Source organism: Lissotriton vulgaris, chromosome 5 (assembly GCF_964263255.1).
Source record: "Lissotriton vulgaris chromosome 5, aLisVul1.2, whole genome shotgun sequence".
Lineage (NCBI taxonomy): Eukaryota > Metazoa > Chordata > Amphibia > Caudata > Salamandridae > Lissotriton > Lissotriton vulgaris.
Window position 1 is genome coordinate 1,922,212,282 of NC_141693.1, and position 25,250 is coordinate 1,922,237,531.

The 25,250-nt window shown below is 47.5% G+C and overlaps 1 protein-coding gene across 1 annotated transcript in view; it reads left to right on the plus strand.

The window, feature by feature from the left end:
- The window catches only part of LOC147717731 (uncharacterized), a 93,954-nt gene that overhangs the window by 48,216 nt on the left and 20,488 nt on the right, over window positions 1-25,250 (plus strand). Inside the window, exon 4 of the mRNA XM_086924510.1 lies at window positions 10,420-10,491. Coding sequence (XP_086780636.1) covers window positions 10,420-10,491 — 72 coding nt within the window. The remainder of the gene's footprint in view (window positions 1-10,419; window positions 10,492-25,250) is intronic.

Consider the following 25,250-nt stretch of genomic DNA (forward strand, 5'->3'; position numbering starts at 1 on the left):
ACCCGCAGGTTCTCCAACCATTCTTCCAAGAATGGGGGCATCCCGAGATAGACCTGTTTGCCAGAAACGAAAACTCAAAATGCCAGTACTTTGCCGCCAGGTTCCCACATCCGTTGTCACAGGGCAATGCGATATGGATAACTGGTCAGGCAGATTTGCATACGCTTTTCCACCAGCCCCACTGATTCCGCTGGTGGCACGCAAACTATGCCAGCAGTCACTCACAATGATCCTGGTTGCTCCCAAAAGGGCAAGAAAACCATGGTACACAACGTTCCTAGAACTTTCAGTTGTTCCCCACCAAAGACTGCGCCTCTCGCCACATCTTTTAACTCAGAACCATGGAGAAATCAGGCACCCAGATCCCAATCAGATGAACCTAGCGATCTGGCTCCTGAGTTCGGGTACCTTAATTTGCCTCCTGACTGCATGAACATTATCAAGGAGGCAAGGCGCCCAACTACTAGAGCATGCTATGCAGCTAAGTGGAAAAGATTTGTAATTTATTGCAAAAATAACCAAATCAATCCATTAGATGTTTCCATCCCAAACGTTATCTGTTACCTATTGCATCTTCAAAGATGCAATCTAGCATACTCTTCCATAAGGCGACATCTTGCCGCTATGGCAGCATATCTCCAAAACAGACAACACATGCCCTTGTTTAGAGTACCCCCAATCAAAGCTTTTATGGAAGGACTTAAAAGGATAATCCCTCCAAAGCACCCACCATCACCGTTCTGGAACTTAAATATAGTACTTACCAGACTTATGGGACCTCCGTTTGAACCACTACATTCATGTGAATTACAATTTCTGACTTGGAAGGTGGCATTTTTGATTGCCATTACCTCTTTCAGGAGAGTGAGTGAGATACAGGCATTAGCCATTCAAGAGCCTTTCATGCAATTACACAACAATAAGGTAGTGCTTCATACTAACCCTAAGTTTATGCCAAAAGTTATATCCACTTTCCATATCAATCAGTCCATAGAATTGCCAGTTTTATTCCAAAACCCGCAGCGAGTGGCTGAGAGAGCCCTACACACACTAGATATAACAAGCATTTGCGATGCAATAGGTCTCGCATTAGGAAAGTTTGAGCTATTGGTATTGTAAATGACACTTTTTTTATTTCTGTGTTGGTTTTGAAAATAGCGAAATTAATAGCTTTGTCATTTACAATGCCAATAGTTATAACTAAATTTGACACCTATAGCATTTGTAATGCAATATGTGTTGTATTTATGTCACTTAGATGTATTGCTATTACAAATAACAATGGCTTTTAATGTTTTTTAAATAATTAATACTAAATAAAAGTTATTGTAATTTATAATAGCAATAGCTTAAACTTGCGTAAATAACTTTTGTGAAGATTATGCTCAGTGTATTTTATTTTGACGAAAATCCAAGATCGGAAGTGGAATATTAACATCTTTTTGTGACATTTGTAATAAAGCTTGAAACATTGTGAGAACATATTTGAACCAGTTGTTGTTGAATGGTTGCACATATTGATGCTGTGGTGGCGCTGAGTGATGTTGTGGTGGCGATGAGTGATGCAGTGGCAGCGCATAGTGATGTTGTGGTGCCCCTGTGTGATGCTGTGGTGGTGAGGAGTGGTGCTGTGGTAATGCGATAGATAGAGCGAGTGAGATAGATAGATAGAGAGTGAGGGCGATACATAGAGAATAGATAGAGTGAGGGCGATAGATAGATAGAGTGAGGGCGATAGATAGATAGAGTGAGGGTGATAGATAGACAGAGAGAGTGAGGGTGATAGATAGATAGATAGATAGATAGATAGATAGATAGATAGATAGATAGATGGCGATAGATAGACAGAGTGAGTGCGATAGATAGAGTGAGTGCGATAGATAGAGTGAGTGCGATAGATAGAGTGAGTGCGATAGATAGAGTGAGTGCGAAAGATAGAGTGAGTGAGATAGATAGAGAGTGAGGGTGATAGAGAGAGTGAGGGCGATAGATAGAGTGAGGGTGATAGATAGACAGATAGAGAGAGTGAGGGTGATAGATAAATAGATAGATAGATAGATAGATAGATAGATAGATAGAGTGAGTGCGATAGATAGATAGAGTGAGTGCGATAGATAGATAGAGTGAGTGCGATAGATAGAGAGTGAGGGTGATAGAGTGAGGGCGATAGATAGATGGAGTATGGGCAATAGATAGATAGATAGATAGAACGCTAGATAGATAGATAGATAGATAGATAGATAGATAGAACACTAGATAGATAGAACGCTAGATAGATAGAGTGAGTGAGGGCAATAGATACATATAAGGGAGGGAGATCGATAGAGTGTGGGCGATAGAATGAGGGCGATAGAGTGTAGTATGTGTTACAAATTATAATGGGAATTAGTGGGAAAAGTGCTGCAAAACCTGTGTATAGCTTGTGAAAAGTATGGAAGAAATAATTTGTATTTAAAGGCACAATAAAAGGTGCATTAGCAGAAGGCTCGTGCTAACCGTGCCATGCAGGGTAATGTCCGGTGACAAGATTGTTATTGTAGCTTTGTTCCTAGTTTAAGATGGCTGTTTGTACAATAATCGAACGTGTCGTAAGAGTATTGGTTGTAGTGGTTTGGCATTGATCTAAAAGTATTGCAAGATTTGCGGAAATGTACCGGGCATATGCGCCAAGGGCGCCTTTCAGTCTGGCTGTTTGCAATTGTCATGGAAGCATTTACGAGGAGGGGTAAAGGCGCAGCTTGAGGTATACGAACCAGATAAGCTTGTTTTAGCGGCTAATTGAGATCACACATAGATGGTGTGATAGATTAGAAAAAGGAATGTTTCTCGCAGACAGTCAACAGAGCTGCAGGGCATGTGTCCTTTTTACCCTATGAGTGAAGTGTTTCCTTGTTGTGCGTGATGACCACCCAGGGGCGTTATTGTGCTATTGGACGCAGAGCTTAGCAGTGGGACAGGTGAAGAAGTGTGAGAGCGAGGCGCGCATTACGCGCCATCCGACCCTTCCCCTCGCACGTGCACCTCACACCCAGTGTGTTGGCTTGTTTATGCTAAAAATAAGCCTGTGACTGCAAAGCAGCGAGGCCTGCTCCGCGTTAGCCGCAAGCAGCTGTCCTCCCTCACCTAAAGACTGACTAATTCCGCCCCCTCGCGCTTAGTTTGTGTGGTTATAAATATTTCATTTCTGGCCTTAGCTCCTTAAAGCTGTTTACCACGCAGAGAGCCTTGTCTTAATACCGCGCAGCAGGCCTGGAGCTGCACTGCGGGAGGGCGCCGCCCACGCCGGATTTAGAGGCCGCGGGGGTGCTGGCACATGATGGACAGGGTGTGGAAAGGTGGTACTGGGGCTAGTTTTTTAATGCAGCCAGGACTGTATTTCTGCCTAAGAGGAAAAGAGAATGTTGGAATGAAGTCGTGGTCTGCTGCTTTAGAGACTGCCAGGGTAACTACCAGGACCTGATGGATGCCCGTATTCTTTCATAGAATCTGTTCTCGTTGGTAATGCGGAAATCAGTGACTAATGTATCTGTGTCCTACATCTGCCCTATAAAGCGCACTGATACCCGCAAGGGTCTTGTTCGCGCTAATAAAACTTTCAAAATAAATAAATAAATGTTATTTTGTATTTCACCCTGCAAGAAGGGGTGGGGAGGGGTGGTTCGAAAGTTTACATGTTGGTAAAGCTACTGGTGATTTAATGTTCTTACCGCCATCCAGGGCTTTAAGTGGTATTAAAAAGGTGTGTGTGTGAGGGGGGGGGGGGGGTAGGGGGGGAGGGGCAGGGTCTCTAAAAGGCGTTTAGCCAAAATAAAAGTGAAACTAGGAATCTTTTGTGACATCAGTTGCCTTTTTAATTATGTCGCCTAAAACATGTGAAGTAATATCTGGTGTGGCACACAGCGTGCCCACCTGGCCAGAATATGTGCCTCCCTAAGTTATTGCATCCGGACATAACCCATAGCATTAAACAAACACACGCCTAAAACAAAACATATTGGCTTTGCCAACGCTTGTTAGCAGTATCAGATAAAAATAAGAACAATTTTGTTGTGAATAATTATATTTGAAAATGTTTCAGTTCAACAAATATGAGACACTAATTTTAATGTTATGACGTGGAAGCGGCAGTGGTCTTTCTGAATATGTCCATCTGCCTATGTCACACACCACCTCCTTCCTCTTCGTTATTGTCCTCTCCTGTGTTCTTCTGCGTGTGGACCCCGGGTTACTTCCCCTTCGCCAGGCGCTCTCTCATAATTGCACATCCATGGCATGTTTCTCACTTGTAAACTTAGCATTTTGGTTCCCTTCGTCGCAATCACTACTCCAACAGCTGTGCATACTTCCTTTCACACTTTCACGCAAAAAGGCGTTTACAATTTGCATGTATGTAACCATCACCCTGTGCGCTCTACAGAGAGGCCAATGATTGGATGGACATATAGTCTGGACACCTGCTTGACCCCCTAACACTCACTGTGAAAAACTTTCACTGCCTTCAGCATCAACTCTGGAGCTCTTATTCGTGCCCTCTCATGAACGTCCGATGACCTCACTCGGACACCCAGGCCCTCATTACAAATTAAGGGATCAGAATATGTTCATGGATTAGAATTACGAGTTGTGTCATAATTGTCACACCGTCACAGTTGGATCCCCTGAGAGATTCAGGTATGCCAAACCTGCTGAAATTCATCAGGGAAAAAGGAACAAATCTGATCTGGAATAGTGCAATTGGGGTGCGCGTGCGCCAGAACCACACATCCCACGGTGCATTGGGGTGAATGAGCAGGTCTGGAGCCAGATGCACCTGTGGGGATGGCGCCCGGTGTCGTCACCTGCCTCTTGCTAAATGCATTATTGTGACAGGCTCCAGTGGTGCACGTGCCTCGCGGTTATCTGCTGGCTCTGATTGCGGAATGCAGTACCAGGAGAGGAGGGTTAATAATTGACGGGCGTGGGTCAAGTTTCACGAGTTTATCTGGACAGCACCGAGTGATATGAAACAATCGCGTCACCAGGCGCAGGTCGACGTTTGTTTTAGGAAGGCATCGTGCACCTTGGCAACGCGCACGTGAACGGGCACACTTTGGCTTCTGCTCGCCTTTGAACCTGTTTTCCCAGCCCTGGCTTCATCCTGCGCCGAGCTTGTGGGAGCAGAACGCTCTCCTGTCACTTCCGGGTGAGTGTCTCGAGAAGGGACGGCAGCGTCCGCAGGTCCAGAGTGAGTGCTGCACAGTGACGACGACTCTGGCCTGGGACTGGCTGTGCATGGCTCCTTATCTGCCCCTCTCCGCGTGAGGCCCTCGGGATCCTGAACCCGCCTGTCTCACCCGCGGAAATGATCCACTCCACCAAGCGCGGCCCAGGTAAGCTGCTGGGGTTCGGGTGCCAGGGACAGCTGCCACGGGGTCAGGCGTGGTCTGTGCCAGGGGCGAGCAGCGACGGGCCATGGCGTGGTCTGTGCCAGGGCCGCACCGAAGGGTTCAGGTGCCAGGGGCGCACCGAGTATACACTTACAGCGCCAAGTCCGATATTAGTCGGGCTGGGGGTAGCTGCTCAGAACAGCTGGCTTACCATGTCGCACCTCTTGCTTACATAGGCAAGGAGGCTCCCTGTGTGCCTTTACTGCGCATTTACAAAGCAAGGGGGCAATAGGCTCGAAGGATGAGGCTTTTTATATGAACCACCGCCCTGCCGCAGAAGGGACTGCAGTTTCCATGTTCAGGACGTACTGACGATGCTTCCAGTGTACGTACAGTGCGTGAGGGACGCCCTGTGCATCTAAAATGTTGGGCTTGTGTGGTGTATCTGACGTAAAATTGCAGCGTAAGTACTCGCGTCCCCCGGTGTCAATGCCCGTGTCGCTGTTCAGGCTCGGACTGGGACATTAAATATGCCCGGGCCATAAACAAAAGTGACCCTGTAAGTGAATTTCAAAGCTAAAAGAGTGACCCAAAAATTGTACAAGTGTTTTGCAGGTGTGAAAACTGCATGCACTTGAGCTTGTTGCACACAAAGCATGTTTAATATCGGGGAAATCAACTCTAAAATCAGGCCCAGCCCGCGATAAATCAGTCCGACAAACAGCCAAAAAAATGCGCACTCGGTTTGCATTATAGATCGCACCGCCGACGGGCCCGGGATTCCAGATGAAACGCTGTGCCCGCCTCCCTGCTCGGGGCCGCGCTGCCATTGGCGGACCCCTGAGGCAGGAAGCCAGGCAGCGGGAGAGAAGACGTAGGCCGGGCCAGAAGAAAGAAGGAAGTCCCGCCTGCTGCTGGGCTATGATTGGCTGCCCGCCGGTAAGGAGCAAAGAAGCCGAGTCCTCCCGCGGCCCGGGGCTCCCGTGAGCTAGGGAGAGACCCGGGGCCGCCCCAGAGAAGAGAAATCCTGCGTAGCCGGTGAGTGGGGTCCGGTGCTGGTGTGTATGTGTGCGATTGCGGCGGGGGAGGGGGGTCTTTGTATGTGTGCATGCGTGTGTGTATGCGCGGGGGGAAATTGTCTGTGCGTGTACTCTCGTGTGTGGGCGGGGGCGGCGGCGGCGGGGGGGGCTGGGGAGGTGTAGTGTGTGTCTGTATGTGTGCGCTCGTGTGTGTCGTGTCTGCCTGCGTGTGCATGTGTTGTGAACAGCCTGCTCTCTGTGTGTGTGTGTAGGTGCGGCGGCGGCGGCGACGGGGGGGGGGGAGAGGGAGGAGGTGTGGCTGTGACTGTGATGTGCGCGGCTGTGATGTGCGCATGCGTGAGTGTGCGCGTGCACGCAGTGTAATCCAGCCAAGAAAAGCTCGTGGCAGTTTCCTGTCCTCCATTCCCCCGTGTCCGATAGCTATAAGTCTCCGACCCTGGACGCATCCTTCGGATGCGAATTCCAGGGCGAGACCTAAAAAGGGCTCTGATTTACTACGTTGACAGAACTAAATCATTCAGGAAAACGAAGCAACTATTCGTTGCTTTTGCACCACAACACAAGGGAAATCCCATTTCAAAATCAGGAATAGCCAGATGGATAGTTAAATGCATTCAAATATGCTACCAAAAAGCTAAACGCACTCTTTAACAGCTCCCCCAAAAGCACACTCAACGCGTAAAATGGGGGCATCCATGGCATTCGTAGGAAACATTCCCCTTGAAGACATATGTAAGGCAGCTACATGGTCTACCATACACACTTTCACTAAACACTACTGTGTAGATGTGCAAGCAAAGCAGCAAGCTGCCGTAGGTCAGGCTGTCCTTAAAACTCTTTTTCAAACTGCTTTAGCTGGTACGGGTGACCACCGCCATAGGAGATACTGCTATACAGTCTATGCACAGATATGAATTCAGCAGCCCAAATGCCTAATATGCTACTTACCAGTATGCATCTGTTCGTGGCATTTAGGGCTGCTGACATTCATATCGCCCACCCTCCTCCTCGGTGCCAGTAACAGCTGCAGTACTTTTCTACATACATTTACATGGTCATCTCTTACTTTTCTATACTCCATCTTTGCCACAATGGCGAAAAACAATCTGAGGATGGAGAAGATGCCCATGTCCACTGTAGTCCAGGGGAGGAGTCGCCTATCTCGTGATACATCGAAGACTCTTCCAGGACAACAAGGTGCAATCATCCGGACCCAACATTAGGTGGTGATCTATGCACAGATATGAATGTCAGCAGCCCTACATGTCAAGAACAGATGCATACTGGTAAGTAGCATATTCCTTTTTGAACATGATATCCTTTCCTTTAGTAGTTTCACCCACTTACAGAAATGTCCATGTTTACTGTTGGAAAACGAGGCAGTATCTGTGAGGCCTGCACAAATAACATGTCACATTTGTCCTTCACTGGGAACCAAACACCCTAATGTAGCGCCTGACTCTCAGAGGGTAGCGTTGCAGAGCAGTCTAAGGCTTACTCACGGGAGGTGGTGTGGGCTAGTAATCGCCATTACAGGTACGCAGAAATAACACTCAATAATTGATTGTCCCGTCTGTACTTTGCTTTATAAAAGTAAGATTACATTTATTAAACACACACAATACTTAATGCTATGCACCAATTTACAAATATACATAAGCGGTTTGAATTACTTTGTGACATTGTATAACATCTCCACCTCTCCCTCAAGGGGAGAGGGGGGTCTAGCACCACCACTCCCATGTGTCTGCACCTCATCTTGCCCCCGAATGAAGTGTGTTGACACAGCCTGGAGCGAGGGCCTTGCCAACTGGCAACATCCCAGTGGGGACCCACCCCATCATCTCAACAAGCATTAAAAATAGGTACACCTACCCTGGGGACACATAAACCTGACTGACCATCTTGTACTGACCCTACAGTTTACACCTACTCTTCTTGTGACTAACAGTCTGGGCTGTTCCTCCCCTAACGCTGTAGCAAGAATACATGTTTGGGCATCACTTTAAATGAGGTACTTTTCATAGCTGGGGACCCTAGATACTTTCGGTCTGCCCGCTCCGGCGGACAGACGCAGAGTCTCCCGCCAGTCCGCAGCGGCACTCCCCCGTCCTCCTCTTCACGTTGGGTCCCGGGGTTGTGGTCCTGGATCCCTGGGCCATCTTCATGAGGGGTGCGATGGCGTCCCCGGCTTGTCTTTTTGCCACGAATTAGGATGCGCGACGGCACGCCGCCCTCCACCTCACCGACACCATCGGGCCCGGATTTGGGATCACGGGCCCCTGCGATCTTCACGGGGAGTGCGATGGTGCTCCCTGACCTCTGTCGTCGCCGGGGGCCCGGGCTACCCGGCTTTGCTTCGAGTTGGGGGCAGCCCCCGGGACCTGACCCACCCTGGTGCACATTTAAGACCGGCGGCGGAGCCCCAGGCTCTTCGTCGTCTATCTCCTCAGAGTTCGAAGGTCGCCTACCTTCTGGGGGGCATATCTCAGCCCCAGGGTACCAATCTGAACCATTTTTGTCTCTTCTTGCTCCACTTGGCGCTTCCCAGCCACTTCGCCCTCCTGGTCTCAAGGAGGGTGAATTCAGCAGGGAGCTGCCTTCACTGGCTCCCTGCGCCAGCCTTTCACCTGGCTCTCTTCCTGGCCCTCTCTTGTCCTTGCGCAGAGGCCCAGGCTTCTGCTCACTGGTCCTGGACTCCCTTCCTGGCACAATACTGCATCCTGGGACAATCAGGGGTTTCTTCCTGCCAACTGCCCATGACGCCAGGCTCCAGCACCAGTCTTCCACAGCAGACCACACTCCAGAGAGAGCTCCTCTTCCTGTGCAAACTCTTTTAAAGAATTGGGGAGGGGGCTGGCAGGAAGTCTCAGTTTGCCCTATCACACAGTGACACATCACTTCTCTGCCCCTGCTCCCTCCTTCCTGCCCAGGCCTCTGGGTTTTCTCAAAATGTCGTCGTCCAGGGGTCTCATGCCACATGGTCTCTGCGAGTCCCTTACCCCCTCGCTGCCTTCTCTCCAGAGCAGCCTGGTGCCTGGCACCAGGTGACAGCTGCTGAAAGATGAACCTGTAGCTCCACCCATCTTCTCTTGGAGTGGAGTTCTTCACCCTGGGAATGCTTGTTGTGCAGGGCTGGACCTCTGAGGCTACAGCTCGGAGAGGAAGGTCATTAATTCAGCCTGGCAGGGTCAGCCCCTGCCTGGCCCTGGTTATGAGCAGACTCAGCGAAATTTGAAATTTCTGGATGACCCAAAAGCAGTACAAATATGACTTTGGACCCTGCAGAATACTTCTTCTCACATAAGTTACAGTGGACGTTAGTGCGTGTCTGTAATTTGTAGGCCCTAGGAAAGTAAAACTAACCCATGTGCTCCCCATCCTCATAGGAGAATAATGAAATATAAACAGTAAAGCACACTGACTTCCCCTCAAATGTTTCTTCCCATTGTAGAAAGGCTATTCCATGTCACCACCCAGTTCTGCATAAGTTCTGCCACACCATTCACTTTGCAGCTGCTCCTGGGCTGGCACGCTAGCAATCTCCCCAGCGTACCCCTTACACTTGTGCATGTGCATGTACACACATGTCTGCATGTAACCAGCCCGGTGCTCCTTGCTCTGGCTGCAGCGCAGTGGCCTATTCGCACCAGGGGGACACCGGTAAAATACACATGCAGTCCCTTTCATCATGAGTTCAGTGTGGGTGAGTCCCAACTTATGAATCTCTCCCATAGTAAAAGCTCAACAAATAGGTGTTAAAAAAGCAAAAAATCCAGGCGGCTCAGGTCAGAACCTCCTTCCAACATTTACATAGTAAACCTAAAAATGCACATAGCAAGATCTTCTGAACTTGTAAAAGGTAATGGTCCTAACCTTTTAGAAAGAATATTAGTGGTCTAAAATTGTATGTTGTAATGGATGAAACTCGCTTCGTATAAGTCTGTAACTGCCAATAACTTGTTCTACCTGATTTTCTTTACGCCATTCTGCTATTTCATTGAGGAAAAAAGAAGAGCCAGCTTCAACTTTTATTGATCAACTTGGTCAGGAAATTGAAGAAAGCAGTGCAGACCCTGAGGCGGGTAAGTCCTAAATTGCTACACTTCTTGTGTTGGTGAATGTGCGGTGTTTAAGGGTGACCCCTTTTTGGGTGGTAACTCCCAGTATTTTATTATTTTGTGACTCGCCTCCTGGAAACCTTGAGCTCTAATTCTGGGACACTACTATCTGACGCCCAGTGTAGGCACTTGAGGCTCTAAAAGATGTATAAAGTGGCTGAAAACTTGTTTAGGACTTTTAACTGTCCTATAAGATCCCAGTATATGGTGCAGAAATGTACATTAATGGCATGTAAAGTTAAATGTCACCTCTGAACTACGGCACTTATTGTGCCATCCACTACGTGGCAGTGAAAAGTAGCTTTAGGCCTGACCTGTGTAGCTTGACTGCAGCAGCCTGAACCCTTTTCTGTAGACCTGTCAATCACTCTTCTGACCTGTAGGAAACACTAATAAATAAGTCACCTCTAAGTGCACCCTGCTGCCTGCTAGCTGTTTTCTTTGGGGCTGCTCTTCCCTACCGGTGTACTCCGAGATCTCTCCCCGAGGCCGGGCTTTGTCCCGCCCCTCCCGCACAGTGAACGACCGGCCGGGCTTGGCTCCACCGGTCCAACTTCCAACTACATGCCCCAGGATCCTTAGGGGCGCGACGACGTGATCAGGAACACGCCAGGAGGCGCATAAAGACTCGAGAGGTCCCTCGTCCCGCTAAGCCCGGGCAAAGGGCCGTCCGGGGCTGGCTGGGCCATCCCCCCTTCGTCTAGACATCTGCTAATTCCACCTTGGACTTAAAAGTAAGAACTGTCGTGAACAATCCTGTTTAACATCTTGCCATAACACTGTATGCTCCTTAACTTAACATGACCACAAAATCTAGTCTGGGTGGAAAGTCACTAGTGGGGGGCTTATAATAATAATAATAATAGGGGCATTTATATAGCGCTGGGTTTTTACGCACACCGGCGTGTCCCCGCGCTTCGACCGCTGCGAAACCCTTCCTGGCTTCCCTGAGAGATGGTCCCTTAATGGGTATCTCCAGGGTGAGACCAGGCATCCCCGGCGGTCTTATGGGGCCGTTAGTGAAGATGAGGCAAGCTAGTGCCCAGAGTTGCCGAGTGTGATCGCTGATCAGAGTGGGCACCGAGGCGAGAGAATTATCGAGTCCGCTGACCCTGGTCCAGAAACCTGCCGCGTCGGGAATCGAACCCTGGTCCCGGGCCGTCCTCTGCTCTCGGGTCTGCCGCCTCTAACCAGTGAGCCACACTACTTCACCCCGCCTCCTTTAAAGGGACCCTAGATAACTATATCACTAGGGCAGTTTCAGTTGTAGATCGAGAAATAGAGCAGGCTGGACTGCGTATATCATCAGAATGGCATAACAAACGCTCTTCCTTAGGCACCATTCAGAAAGCCGTATCTCCATCTTTGCCACACTCTGCCTCTGCTTTATTAATGGACATTGGTATCCCGCTCCAACTTCAAGATCTATCTCTGGCCAGTTTGGGGGTCTGTAATTCTACTAACATCATAATCGATTCCCCCACGGATCGCTCTTTTGAAGAACAACTCCCAGCCAGAACTGTTAGTGCTGGAACACCTGCGCCATCACTTCCCATAAAAAGAAAACTGGGACGAAATAAACAAAAAGGTTTGAGAGCAAAAAACCCTAAACCCTCAAAACCCCTAGTACTGATCCACAAGGTAAAATCGAACAAAATTCTCTGCACGACCTTTTTTCAGACAATCTCCTGAGAAACATAGAGCACCTGTTGAAATCCTTATTGCTCCCTCTCGTAGAAAGGGTTAAGCGAATAGCAGACCTACTTGGGTCAGTTCAAGCCACTAGTATCTCGAACATGAATTTACTTAGAGAATTATCTTTAACCAGGGATTCCTCGAACACCCATGTACCCGCAGAAAACCCTAAACCTAGCGAGTGCCCGTCTAGGGGTAAGTCTCAATTAACTTCGCAAAATATTCCCCCCACTAGTCAGCCTATTAAGCTAGCTCCCCCCACCTCTAAGCTCAGAGAAACCCGAGAATCAGAGCAAATTCATAACAGGGGACAGGCAGATGATAACCTTGGGGGGGGGGGGCGAATGGCGGTCAAATATCCCAGAGGGAATGTACAGCATGTAAACCTTCCGCCTGAATCAGAACCCTACGTAATAGATCTAACTGGGGTTCCAGAATTGAAGCCAGGACAATTCGAAAATTACCAGATCCTGAAAAACAAGGTCACTTACTGGTTAAGTGTTAATAGGCCACTACCCGCAAACATTGATGGCAACATTTTAAATGTTATGAGGCTACCATGGTTGGGACAAAGACCCAAGGACATACCAGGGGATAGTGTAATTATAAACTTTAAGGACTATAGGGCCACAAATTTTATTCGAGACTCGTATAGCGATAACTACGAGGGAGGCATATCAACTAGATCACTAAGCTATTTTTACCCAAGAGCCTTGGTAGAAGTTCAAAAGCCTATGAACCCCAAGAGCATCATGGGCCCAACTTTTAATATTGCTACTTCCAATCGTTTTGTGACTCTCTCGTCCTTAGAAGGGGTAGAATGACTTGCAGATAAGCCCAACAAGATTCGAAAGGACTATGTAATTCCAATTAACTTAGGTATTCAGAATGTAGATGTCTCTAGTTTGGAAGCTCCTTCCTACAATCCTCCCCAAGAGAGCATTCCTAAATTCCAGAACCGGGACCGAAGTCCAGTGGCGGATGGTCCCCCACATCCCCACTCAACCCTTTCTTCCCCGTCCTTTCTCCTGTAACTGAAGCCTTCCAAGTCTCTCTTTTTCCCCCCAATGAACTAATTTGTTCTATAAACCTGACCTTAATCTATTGGAACGTAGCAAGGTTACGTACAAAAATAGACCAACATTCCTGGCTCGAAACAATTCGTAAACATAATATAGTATGTCTCCAGGAGACCTGGTTGCTCTCTCCTATCCATTTGCAGGGCTACAAGACATTCTATTCAAGTGCTCGCCCGTCTCCCTTAGGTAAATCTAAAGGAGGTCTAATCATCTATCTATCCAACGACCTCCCACTACAAGAAATATCTGAATTAAAGACAGCTGAGAACTATCAAATTCTTAGAATAACGGTGAAGAAAGGGTCCCTGTATTTTCTGGTTAACTTTTATAATAATTTGTCTCTTCCTGATTCTGTAAATGTTTTAAATGAAATATCAGTCATTTTAATGTTGCAGCGGTCTAGATACTTAATATCTTCTTTTAATGTGATATGGGGCGGTGATTTTAATATTCCTTTGTGTCAAAATTACGATAATGTCAAGTGTTGTATTACTGATGAATGCGGGTGCCCCCTAGCTCGTTATTTTCATTCTAACCCCGGGAATTGCTTAAATGAACATCTTCTTTCCTTAGACTTGGGTTTTGCAAATGATCTGGTAGTCCCTCCTATGGGGTTTTCACCTACATTCCATGGTAGGGGTCTATCGAGTGTTATAGACTTCATATTATGTACACATAACACGCGATCACAATTGTCAAACTTTGTAACAGGAGTGGATATTAGCAGCGATCATTATCCCAATAGTCTTACTGTTACAGTCCAGAGTACCTTTCAACAACCTAAGATTCCTAGCCTGCTTAATCAACAGGCTTTGACACTGGCGAAGTTGAACGGCTACTAAGTTAAATGGTCGAAAACAGACCCAAATGTATTATCCGCTAATATAATAAAATGAGCACTCCCTTTATTGGAAAAATGTTTAGACTTAGAGTCCCCAAAAGAATTGATTCTATCCAGTTTTGCAGAGATTACTAAAATAATTAAAGATTAACTTTTCCGCAAGCATAATTCTAATAAATCACAGGTGAATGGCTGGTTTAACCCTCAATGTCGTACGGCCTTATCTCTCTTAAAGGAGGCTTTACGCAATCTTATAAGAGATCCTCTCGTAGTCAGAAAATTAAGGAAAGAATACAATCTGGCCATTAAGAATTGCAGACGGGAAATTAAAAAGGATCTTTGGAAACAGCTCCATGAGAGCTGTCGAACCAAGGATTCCTCAGCTTTCTGGCGAGTAGTCAAATCCCCCCTTCTCTCTGATTCAAGCTCTGCACCTAGGCTAGAAGTGGCAGTAACCGCAGAGAGCTGGGTTAACCACTTCTCGAAAATTTTCTGTGCAGATAATCTAACACAATCTGACAGCGGGAAAGCTAGACAATGTGCCCCCCACACCACTAACACTTACCCCATCCAGTTAGCATTTGGGCATAACGAAATCATCACTGCCCTGTCAGCCTCCAAACCTGGCAAGACGCCCGGCCCGGACGGGGTACCGTTAGATGTTTTTATTCATAATCAGGAACTATGGTCCCCGATCTTGACCCGTGTTTTTGTAGCCGTTACATCTTTGGGGTTAATTGACTCTTGGTCTACTTCAACCTTGCTCCCCATTTTTAAAAAGGGAGACCGCAATAACCCTGCATGCTACAGGCCCATATACCTCCTGGATTCCCTTGGCAAAGTGGCCGGTCGGCTGGTCCTTGAGCGACTGCAGGACTGGGCCGCTGCTAACAACATCTTGACCGACTTGCAATATGGGTTTCGGGAGGGATTAGGAACCGTAGAGCAGGCATTAAATCTCTCCCTTTTTATTGGTAAATATGTTGGGGCTAAGAATGGCAATCTGCATCTAGTGTATGTAGACTTGTCTGCAGCGTTCGACTGCGTGTCTCATTCCAAACTCTGGTTGATTCTTGCCGAATTGGGTGTTGACCCGCCTGTGGTCACATTTCTACGAGAACTCTATTCTGATGCCTCGGCAAGAGTGAGATACGGGGTGAACGGCGAACTTACTCCATCTTTCGCCGTCACCAGGGGAGTTAGACAGGGCTGTGTCCTGGCTCCCTTCCTTTTTAACCTTTACACCAATGGCCTTGAGTTGGCCATGCTGGCAGGGAGCCAGGACCTACCAACAATTGATCACCGCCCTATTACTGTATGCCGATGATTCTGTGATCTTGGCAAGAACCCCAAATCAGCTGCAGTTCCTTCTTAATAATACCTGCAAGTTTATGTCATCCTTGGACCTAACGGTCAATATTAAAAAGACCTTAGTAATGCACATTGGAAAGCAGGTAAAGAAGCCTCAACCGATCTTTATCACAAAAGACAAACTGGAATGTACCACTACGTACCCCTATCTAGATATCTTATTTGATAGTAAAATGTCCTGGAAGCAGGCCATGTGCAGTAGGAAATTAATGTTTCTACGTGCAACACCTGCCCTGACAACTTTCGCGCGAAAACTTGGAAAGCCTCCCCCTGAAGAACTTTTAAAAATATATTATGCTAAATGCCACAGTGTGGCAGTTTATGGCACGGGGTGTGGGGCTATGCTGCCGTAGAAACTTTACAGGTGGTGGAGAATGGCTTTATTAGGTACATGCTGGCAATCCCAAAAAGTGCTCCAACCTACGGTAGCCATATTGAATTGGGAATGGACTATATTACGGATAACAACAAAATCCAGCCCATTCTCTTATGGCACCGAGTTTGGACCACGGAGCAGTGTAATTTGACCCGCTCACTCATTATGGATTGCCTGGGCCTGGCCAATTGGAAAAAAATCCCCTGGCTGGCCTATGTGAGTAAAATTTTTAAGGATATAAATATGACTATGTATTTCTTTGAGCCCTCAACCTTACTAAACTTCTCAAGGAAAAATCTAAAAATCTTATGCTTATCACATTTGAGGGAACTTCGTATATCTCAAGAAATTACTAAGATCTCTAATATCCAGATCCTAAGTGTTCAATCTTCCTTAGGCATCCAACCCTACCTGAAATACCATCTGAATGCATATGAAAAATATCTCCTGACTCGATTTTGTTTTAATATATTCTTTCGTATTGTTTCCTTTCCGAAAAAGCAAGATTGGTCAAAATCTATTATTAAGTGCCCATGTGATGATACCTCGGAACAATCCACAATCCATGTTACGCTTTTTTGCAGATTTTATGATTTACCCCGAAAGCGCTGGATTTTCCCCCTATTGTCATCTATGGGTTTGAGATCTTGTCGCCCCGCTTTTCTTGCTTTGCAATATTTAGATTCTGAATTTATTGTTAAATGTGTAGCTGGTTTCCTCAAAACTTGTATAAAATATTGGTGTAACTATGATTAACTTGTCTTTTAATGCACTTGCACTTTATCAATACTCTGTTTAATAACTTTGTCTGTTTTTAATTCTAAAATGTATCCTATTTATGTAAATTCTGTTTTTGGTATAATTCGTTCTGCCGTCCCATTTTTATACATTGTTTATTGGAATGTACTTTTTATGGTTCCTAAAAAATTATGGAAACCGAATAAAAGATATATGACTGACTGGCACCCTGCTGCTCACTGGGTAGGGCAAATAATATGTAAGAGTTTAACATGTGTGACATTAGAAATGTCATGTTCACCCAGTGACTGCGCCCAAACAATATTCTCCAGTATTGGGGTGTCTTTCATAGATTCACATGCCTGAATCATTCCACGTCGTCGGAGTGCGAGTCCCACGGTACATAAAAAAGCAATAATATGCCTATAGAAAAACCAAAACCTTGGTAATAACAAACCAGGAAGTAAAGTAGCCCCAAGCTACAGTGCACAAAACTTCCACACTCATGACTATCCTAGTCATTTTGTATAGACCAAACTGCAGTCAATCAGGCGACCACTGCCACCAGAATGTTCTCCCCAGAGAGTCAGGCTCTCAGAGTTTTTACTGCACGTCGTGTGAAGGGAGTCTTCCCTGAGCTCTGCTCAGTTTCTTCTTACTGTGGTTGGTTTTTTACCTTCTAAAGATGTCTACTTCTAAATCCCTTTTTAGGGCTTGTGATTCTTGTGGAAAGCTGAGGCTGTTTAAGGAGGATCCTCACAAGAAATGCATATATTGTCTGTATCCGGATCATGAGGTGAAGGAGTGTAAAATCTATAGAAACTTTCCTCAGAAAACCCTCAGGGACAGAGAGGGTCGTCTTCTCCTGTGGCTCCAGAAGATAAAGGACCAGGATAACCCCGTTTCTGAGGTACGGAGCATAGCCTCGGGGTCTTCTATATCCTCTAGGAAGAGGAAAGCTGAGGTTGAGTTAGCTTCTCCTGGGGCGAAGGTGTTTAAGTGAGCCCAATCCTCTCAGGATTCTGGCATGCCTTCTACTTCAAAAAAGGCTTCTCCACCTGTTAAATCTGGTCCTGGTACGCCCTCAAGGAAAACTGGAAAATCTACATCATCCAAGACAGCTTCTCGTAAAATTTTACCTCAGACTGCACCTTTGACCACTTCAGCGTCAAATACAGTTTCACCGTCGCCATCTCTTCATGTTGTCACCTCTTCAACATCTACGGTGACTTTCTCCTCACCAAAACCAGCTATGGTGATGTCTACAGCCTCCTCACCGTCGGCGTTGGTTCAGGTCCAAATTCGACCCATCTCTTCGACGAAGATAGTACCATCGATCATCGACGCCTCTCCGTTGGAGAGGATCCTGAAGGTACCGTCGACGAATACCCCGTCGTCGACGAACATCTTACCGTCGACGAAGATAGTCCTACTGTCGACAGCATCCTCGTCGACCAAGATTTCTTTACCGTCGACGACATCCTCGTCGACTAAGTTACCGTCTACGACATCCTCTTCGACGAAGTTACCGGTGACGAAGAAAATACCCCCGTCGGCGACCTCGTCGACGAAGAAGGAGCTTCCGTCTACGACGTCATCGTCGACGAAGAAGACACCCCTGTCGACGAAAGCATCGTCAATGACAATATTACCGTCAACGAAGGTTCTTGCTACACAGTTAGATACAGGTTTTTCACCGTCGACGGTGGCACCGTCGACGCCCCCACTGTCAACCTGTACAGAAATGCAAGTATGGTCAGCCAAGCCATCCACAATACCTTTTGCCTTCACCGTCTACCTCATCTTCAATTTTAGAAAGGCGTAGTTCATCCTTAACAGCTCTATCTCCACTAAAATTACCGGAAAAGTTACTAGATTCTGAAGAAGAGGAATCCTATGAAGATGACACTTTCCGTGCAGCTAGAAGCCCATCTGAGCTGCTTATAAAATTTCAGGATCAGGAGCTGGAAGAAGAGGAACAATTCCTTGAGCCTTCTGGTCGGGCTCCTGTGTCTGCACCTACCACGCAAATGCCGCTGGACATATTGCATAATCTCCAGTATATGTTAAGCGATTATTATCGCCAATTTCCTCCATCAGAATCAGGTGATTCTCATTTCTCCACACCTGTGCCAAGAACATCTACGGCAACACTAAGACCTTCAAGACTAGCTTCTCCGCTGTCATCTATGGAGACACGACCGGCGGTACCTCCTTCGCCAGTGCCATCTCATCATACGCAGGATATTATTAATAATACGTCGGAGGAGGAACGAGAAGAAGGCGAAGTGGATGACCAGTCAGTATCGTCGGAGTGGGACGAGTATCAAGCACAAACTCCTTCTTCAACTGGCCCACCTACGGCGGATTCTCCGCCGGTAGACATTGCAACCTTCCACCAAATCATGGACAGGGCAACAAAAGGTTTCTCATCACAATGGAGGCTAAGCAGGATGAGTGCTTCCTTTATGATTTTAAAGATTCACCACAAAGACAAGTCAGGTCCATCCCAATAATTGATTTTATCTGGAAGGAAGGTCTCAAGGTAATGGCTACGCCAAACTCTCTACCTGCAGTTCTACCTCTGGTAAATAAGAAGTATAAGGCGCCTATCACGTCACTGGCATGCCTTATTGGCCAGGCTAAAACAGATTCAGTGGTTACCCAGGCGGCTCAGAGAAGAGCCAAAAATCCATCTACACAGGCCACTGCTCCCCCGGATAGAGAAGGAAGACGCCTTGATTCAATAGGAAAGAAGGTCTAAACTATTGTGGCAACTACTGTCCGTGCCGCAAACTCCCTTGCAATACTTGGGAGATATGACAGGCAAATGTGGTTGGACAGATCGCCTTACATTGAAAAACCTTCAGAGCCTGATGGATCTGAAGCCAAAAAGATTTTACAGGAGGGAGAATGTGTTTCATCTGAAATTATTGATGCTGCAGTGGACGTGTCAGCCATAGGTTTCAGACAGCTGGCGGGTGCAGCTGTTCTGAGAAGGCAAGGATGGTTAAAATCTACATCTTTTCGCCTGGAGGTCCAATCTAAGATCATGGACATGGCCTATAATGGAGAGTTCCTTTTTGGGCAACATGTGGATGAGGCTTTACAAGCCATAAAGAAAGACACAGAGACTGCACGGTCACTGGGGTCTCTTCAATTTTGTAAATCTTCCTTTCGTGGAGCAAGAGGAAGAGGCAATTTCTCTAACAGAGGAGGTTACTCACAACAGCGTTCCTACAACAATTCGCAGGGTAACCAAAGATACCAACCATACCGACAACAAACGTATGGTCAAAGGAGGAACAATTATTCCCAGTCAAGAGGAAAAACCTCTTATCAAGGAAGAGACAACAACAAGAGTAAGTGAGAAACACATCCTGCCACCACTTTTACCCAACCTGCAACCTGAAGCAAATTGGAGGAAGAATATCCCTATATTACTCAAATTGGTCCAACGTTACTACGGACAGATCGGTCCTGGACGTGGTATCCAGAGGTCACATTCTAGAATTCGTCAAAACCCCTCCAAATTCTCCCCCAAAAGGACCACCACCAGCTCATCTCAAGGAGCTGTTCTCTCAAATATATTCCATGATTTGGAAAGTAGCAATCGAAAGGGTGCCTCAACATCAAAGAGGGAAAGGATTTTATTTGAGATTTTTCCTGATTCGCAAGAAGTCGGGGGAATGGCACCCCATCCTCGACCTCGTGCCCTCAACAAATACCTCAAAAACGTATCCTTCAGAATGTTGACGCTTCAAGAAATCCAGTAGGATGCTCGGTAAAGAGAGTTGCTTCAAGAAATCCTCCAGTTTCTTTCAGAAGGGGATCACATGGCAACACTCGAACTTCAGGACGCATACTTCCATGTGCCCATTTTTCCCAGACACCGGAAGTTCTTACGGTTCAGAGTGACTGGCAGGGACTTTCAGTTCAAAGTTCTCCCCTTTGGACTACGTTCAGCCCCCAGAGCTTTTACGAAGATATTAGCACCGGTGGAAGCCCACCTGCAATTGGAAGGAATTAAAATGTATCCATATCTGGACGACTGCCTTATCAAGGCCAGTTCTTTCGTCACAGCAAGAACTCACGTTCAAAGATGTCTATCACTGCTTCAGAGCCTGGGTTTCTCGGTGAATTTCGAAAAGTCTCATCTGACTCCATCCCGGAGAAAGTCTTTCTTGGGAGCGACGCTGGACACAAAGCTCGGCCAAGTTTTCATTTCAAGAGAAAGGCAGTTAAAAATTCACAAGATGGCTGCGACATTACTAACAAGAAAGTGCGTTTCTGTTCGCAAGTTCAAGTCTTTCCTAGGGATGATCTCGTCCTGTATTCCTCTCATCCCCAATTGCCGCCTAAGGATGAGGCCCTTGCAAGAGGAACTCAGTCTCCAGTGGGTACCAGGGGCGTAACACAGGCCCACGCAGCCCCAGCGTTGCGGGGGGGCCCGGCGCTGCGAGTGGCCCCGGGCCGGCCCCTTCACTTTACACATCCATTATGATTTTAATGGTTGGTGGCGCGTTGCACGGCACGCCGCATGCCCGGCCTCTGAAATTAACTAAATGGTGGTGCACAAGCAAGGCATGCATGCCTGGGCCCCTTAGCTAAGCACTGATCCTCTTAATAAATTGTTGCACTGGCCCCGGCCGGGGCCCCTGAGGCTCTTATAAATGGTGTGTGGGCCCCGGCCGGGGTCCTGAGGCACTCTTTATATTAAATGGCGGGACAAGACAGGGTGGGTACGCACAGCCGTGGCGCTGCACGTACTTGTTTACTTGCCGGAGTTGCCGCCTTGAAGGACGCGTATGCAGGGGATGGAGCCAGGGCATTCAGTGCCCCTGGCATCCTCGATCTCAAAGCTCTGGCCTTCAGATGCATCAAACAGACAGGACCCCCACCCAGGGTGGGGTGGTCACCAGGCCTCAAGGAGCTCACACACCCAGGAGTGATGCTGGTGCGCCCTTGGGCACATCTGAGCCCCGGGGCGGGCACAGCTCCTAGAAGTCCTGGCCGGGACAGAGTGAGGTGGTGAGGGCTGCCACCAGCAGACGCTTCGAGGGACGGGATATCCGTTTACTCCACAGCTTCATTGTTCAGATTCGGGGTCTTAGTATAACACTCTGTTCTATATGGTATTTGCACCCCACATCTGCGGATTCTGAGGGCTGGTATCGTTATACGTCACTATCACCCAGTTTACAGCCCTCACTGCACCCATCCGCAGGTGGAAGTCTGTCTATCTGTCTGTCTGCGTTACGGGATTCCAAGCATGAACTCACACCCCCAGTTCCAGCTGCAAGCTTCAGCTCACTGAGCCATCCTCCCGGCATGCTGTAGTTCACCCAGTTCACGGTGTATTTACTCTGTGCATTCTGGGAGCTGTAGTCCTGTTTAGGACAAGTTCACGCATGGAGGAGTACAAATTACCCAACAGGCCAACCCCTCAATGGACGTCACAGGCCAGACTTTGAGATTACAGAATTTATCATCGGAAATCAGGAAAGACACAGGAGTCTGAGTGACAACCCCAGAGCAGTGGGTGAAACGAGGGACATCAACTTCCAAAAATATTTGCTGACCATTTTTTGTTTTAGGAGATTATATATTGCTGAAATTGAACTTGGAAATGCATGCTCTGCGGCTCTTGATACTGTGACCAACTGTTTCTAATACCCGCTAGCCTTTGTAGCGGGTTGATGTAGTTGTAAAATTCCGAGGCGCTAAGAACCAACGACTCCAAATGTATGAAAATATTACCTTTCTAATACAAGCAGTTGCGCCATTTCGGCCAAACTTAAATTACCAAGGGTGGTGCCCTGCGGATAAAGTGATCCCAACTGCGATTATGAGCCACGTTAGGGTGCCTGGACCACCCACAGGAAAGTGCCCAGGCTACTAGTGACGTCACTGATGACGCGGTGTATGACCCTAAAGGAGGGCTCTGGAGGTCATCAGTTACGTAGACAGGGCCGGCTCTAGAGCGGTGCGACCGATGCCACTGCACCGGGCACTGACTTTGAGTGGGGGCGCCGTGCTTGCAAGTATATTATGGTTTTTAACACCTGCCAGCCCCTACAGACCTCCCCAGGCACAGAACTCAGCCAGTCCCACAGACCTCCCCGGGCACAGAAACATGCCAGTCCCACAGGGCTACACAGGCACAGAATCTGCCATCCCCACAGACCTCTCCAAGAAGAGAAACCTGCCAACGCCACAGACCTCCCCAAGCACAGAATCCTGCCATCCCCACAGACCTCCCCAGACTGAGAAACCTGCCAGTCCCACAGACCTCCCTGGGCACAAAAACCTGCCAGTCCCACAGACCTCACCGCCAGGGCACATGAGAACGTTTTTCTATTTTTGTGCTGTAGCCAAAATAGAATAAGCTTACTATGCGCTAATTATTGTTGCTATGTCAGTGCAAAATGAATTTGTTCTGTTTTTTACCTGGTGTTAAAGTGGACTTATGGCCCGAAGTTGTAGGTCTGTTGTTTTTCTAATGAGATCGCCCCATAACTGAAATAAGAGGCATTTCTGGCATCTTCACAGTGGGGTAAGATAAGTCCCCGCAGACCCTTCGTTGCAGGGTGGGCCCTCAAGCTCCAGGGGGCCTCTTCTGCAAAAGTGGTAGGCGGTGGCTCTGGGAGGGGCCACCCTCCATGTACTTTGCAGGGGGCCCCCCTCAACTTTCGTTACGCAACTGGTGGGTACAGGTGGTAGGATCATTTGAAGACGTTATCAACATAACCCCTCGGATGAGGAACTCCATTCAATGGTGGATGCAGAAGTGCAACCTACAGGTGGGATGTGCATTTCTGACAGAGGTGCCCAGATTCATCGTGACCACAGATGCTTCTCTGGAAGGCTGGGGCGCCCACCTCCAAGTAATGACAGTCAGTGGCAAATGGAACAAACAGCAGAAAAAGTGGCACATAAACCTCTTGGAGTTACGAGCCATTTTTCTCGCCCTGAAATCTTTTCAAGCAATCCTAGAGCGTTCTACAGTGCTAATTCGGACAGACAACACAACCAGCATGCATTACCTGAACAAACAGGGAGGCATAAGGTCGGCCCGATTATCCCATCAAGCACAGGAGATTTGGAATTGGGCCCTGGATCACAACATCAATCTGTCGTCGGTCCATGTTCCAGGGGTTGCCAACGCCCTAGCGGACTCCCTCAGCAGGTCTGTGGCAGGCAATCATGAATGGGAGCTGCATCAACCAACCCTGGACCACATATTCCAAGAGTGGGGTCACCCCGACCTGGATTTGTTTGCGACGAATCAGAACCGGAAATGCCTACGCTTTGCAAGCTGGATTCCCCACAAGAACTCATGCGGGGATGCCCTTTCGATGAACTGGTGTCGGATATTTACATACGCTTTTCCGCCAATTTCTTTAATCCCCAAGGTCATCAGGAAGATGAGGAGACATCCATGTCGTCTAATCCTCATTGTTCCAATGTGGCCTCAGCAATATTGGTTCACCGAGCTTCTCCTCCTCTCGGAGTGCAGGCCAATACAGCTGCCTCGAATACCGAATCTCCTGACAGTTCAAGAGGGCCAAGTGTACCATACAGACCCAGTTTCTCTGAAATTATCAGTTTGGCTCCTCAACACAATGAGTTTGCCCACTTGAACATTCCTCAAGATTGTCAGGAAGTTCTCGCTAATGCTAGAGCGCCAGCAACGATTAAGACCTACAAACTCAAATGGAAGCGTTTCTGTGCCTGGTGTCAAGCTGTTGATCTGCATCCCATTCATGCGAGACCAGAACAAATTTTGCCATTCTTTCTGCATTTGGATAGATCGGGTTTGGCACATTCAACCCTAAAGGTTTTTCTGGCAGCCATTTTCAGATTCTGTCAGGACGGATCGAACTCTCTATTTTCTTCAAGAATAATCCAACAATTTTTTAAAGGTCTATTTCGTATGTTTCCTCCGATTCGACGACCACCTCCATCTTGGCATTTGAATGTGGTGCTAGCCCAACTCATGCGTCACCCCTTTGAGCTTATCCACAAGATTGAGCTCAAGTTTCTTACTTGGAAGGTCTCTTTGCTATTGGCTTTAACATCAGCTAGAAGGGTCTGTGACATTCAAGCATTCACTTCAAAACCGCCTTTCTTGCAATTTACCTCAGATTCTGTAGTGCTACGTACCAATCCTAGATACATGCCCAAGGTTCCATTGGATTTTCACCTTAATGAGCCGGTGATCCTTAAGGCATTTTTTCCAAATCCACAATCACCGGCAGAAAGAGCCTTACACTCTTTAGACATCAGGAGATGTCTCAGGTTCTATCTTCAAAGAACGGCAACTGTTCGCAAGACAGACCAACTGTTTGTGGCCTATGGAAGACTGCGCCAAGGCTGCGCGGTATCCAAACAGACTATAGCCAGATGGGTCTCTTCAGCAATGGGACTATGCCATCAACAGGCAGGAAGACCCTTGCAGTCCTTACCAAAAGCGCATTCTACTAGGGTGTTGTCCTCTTCCACCGCTTTATTCGCTGGTGTGCCTCTTCTGCAGATCTGCAGGGCTGCAACGTGGTCCATCAGGCACACTTTTACAAGACACTACTGTCTGAACTCAGCAAGTGATGCAGATGCTTCGGTG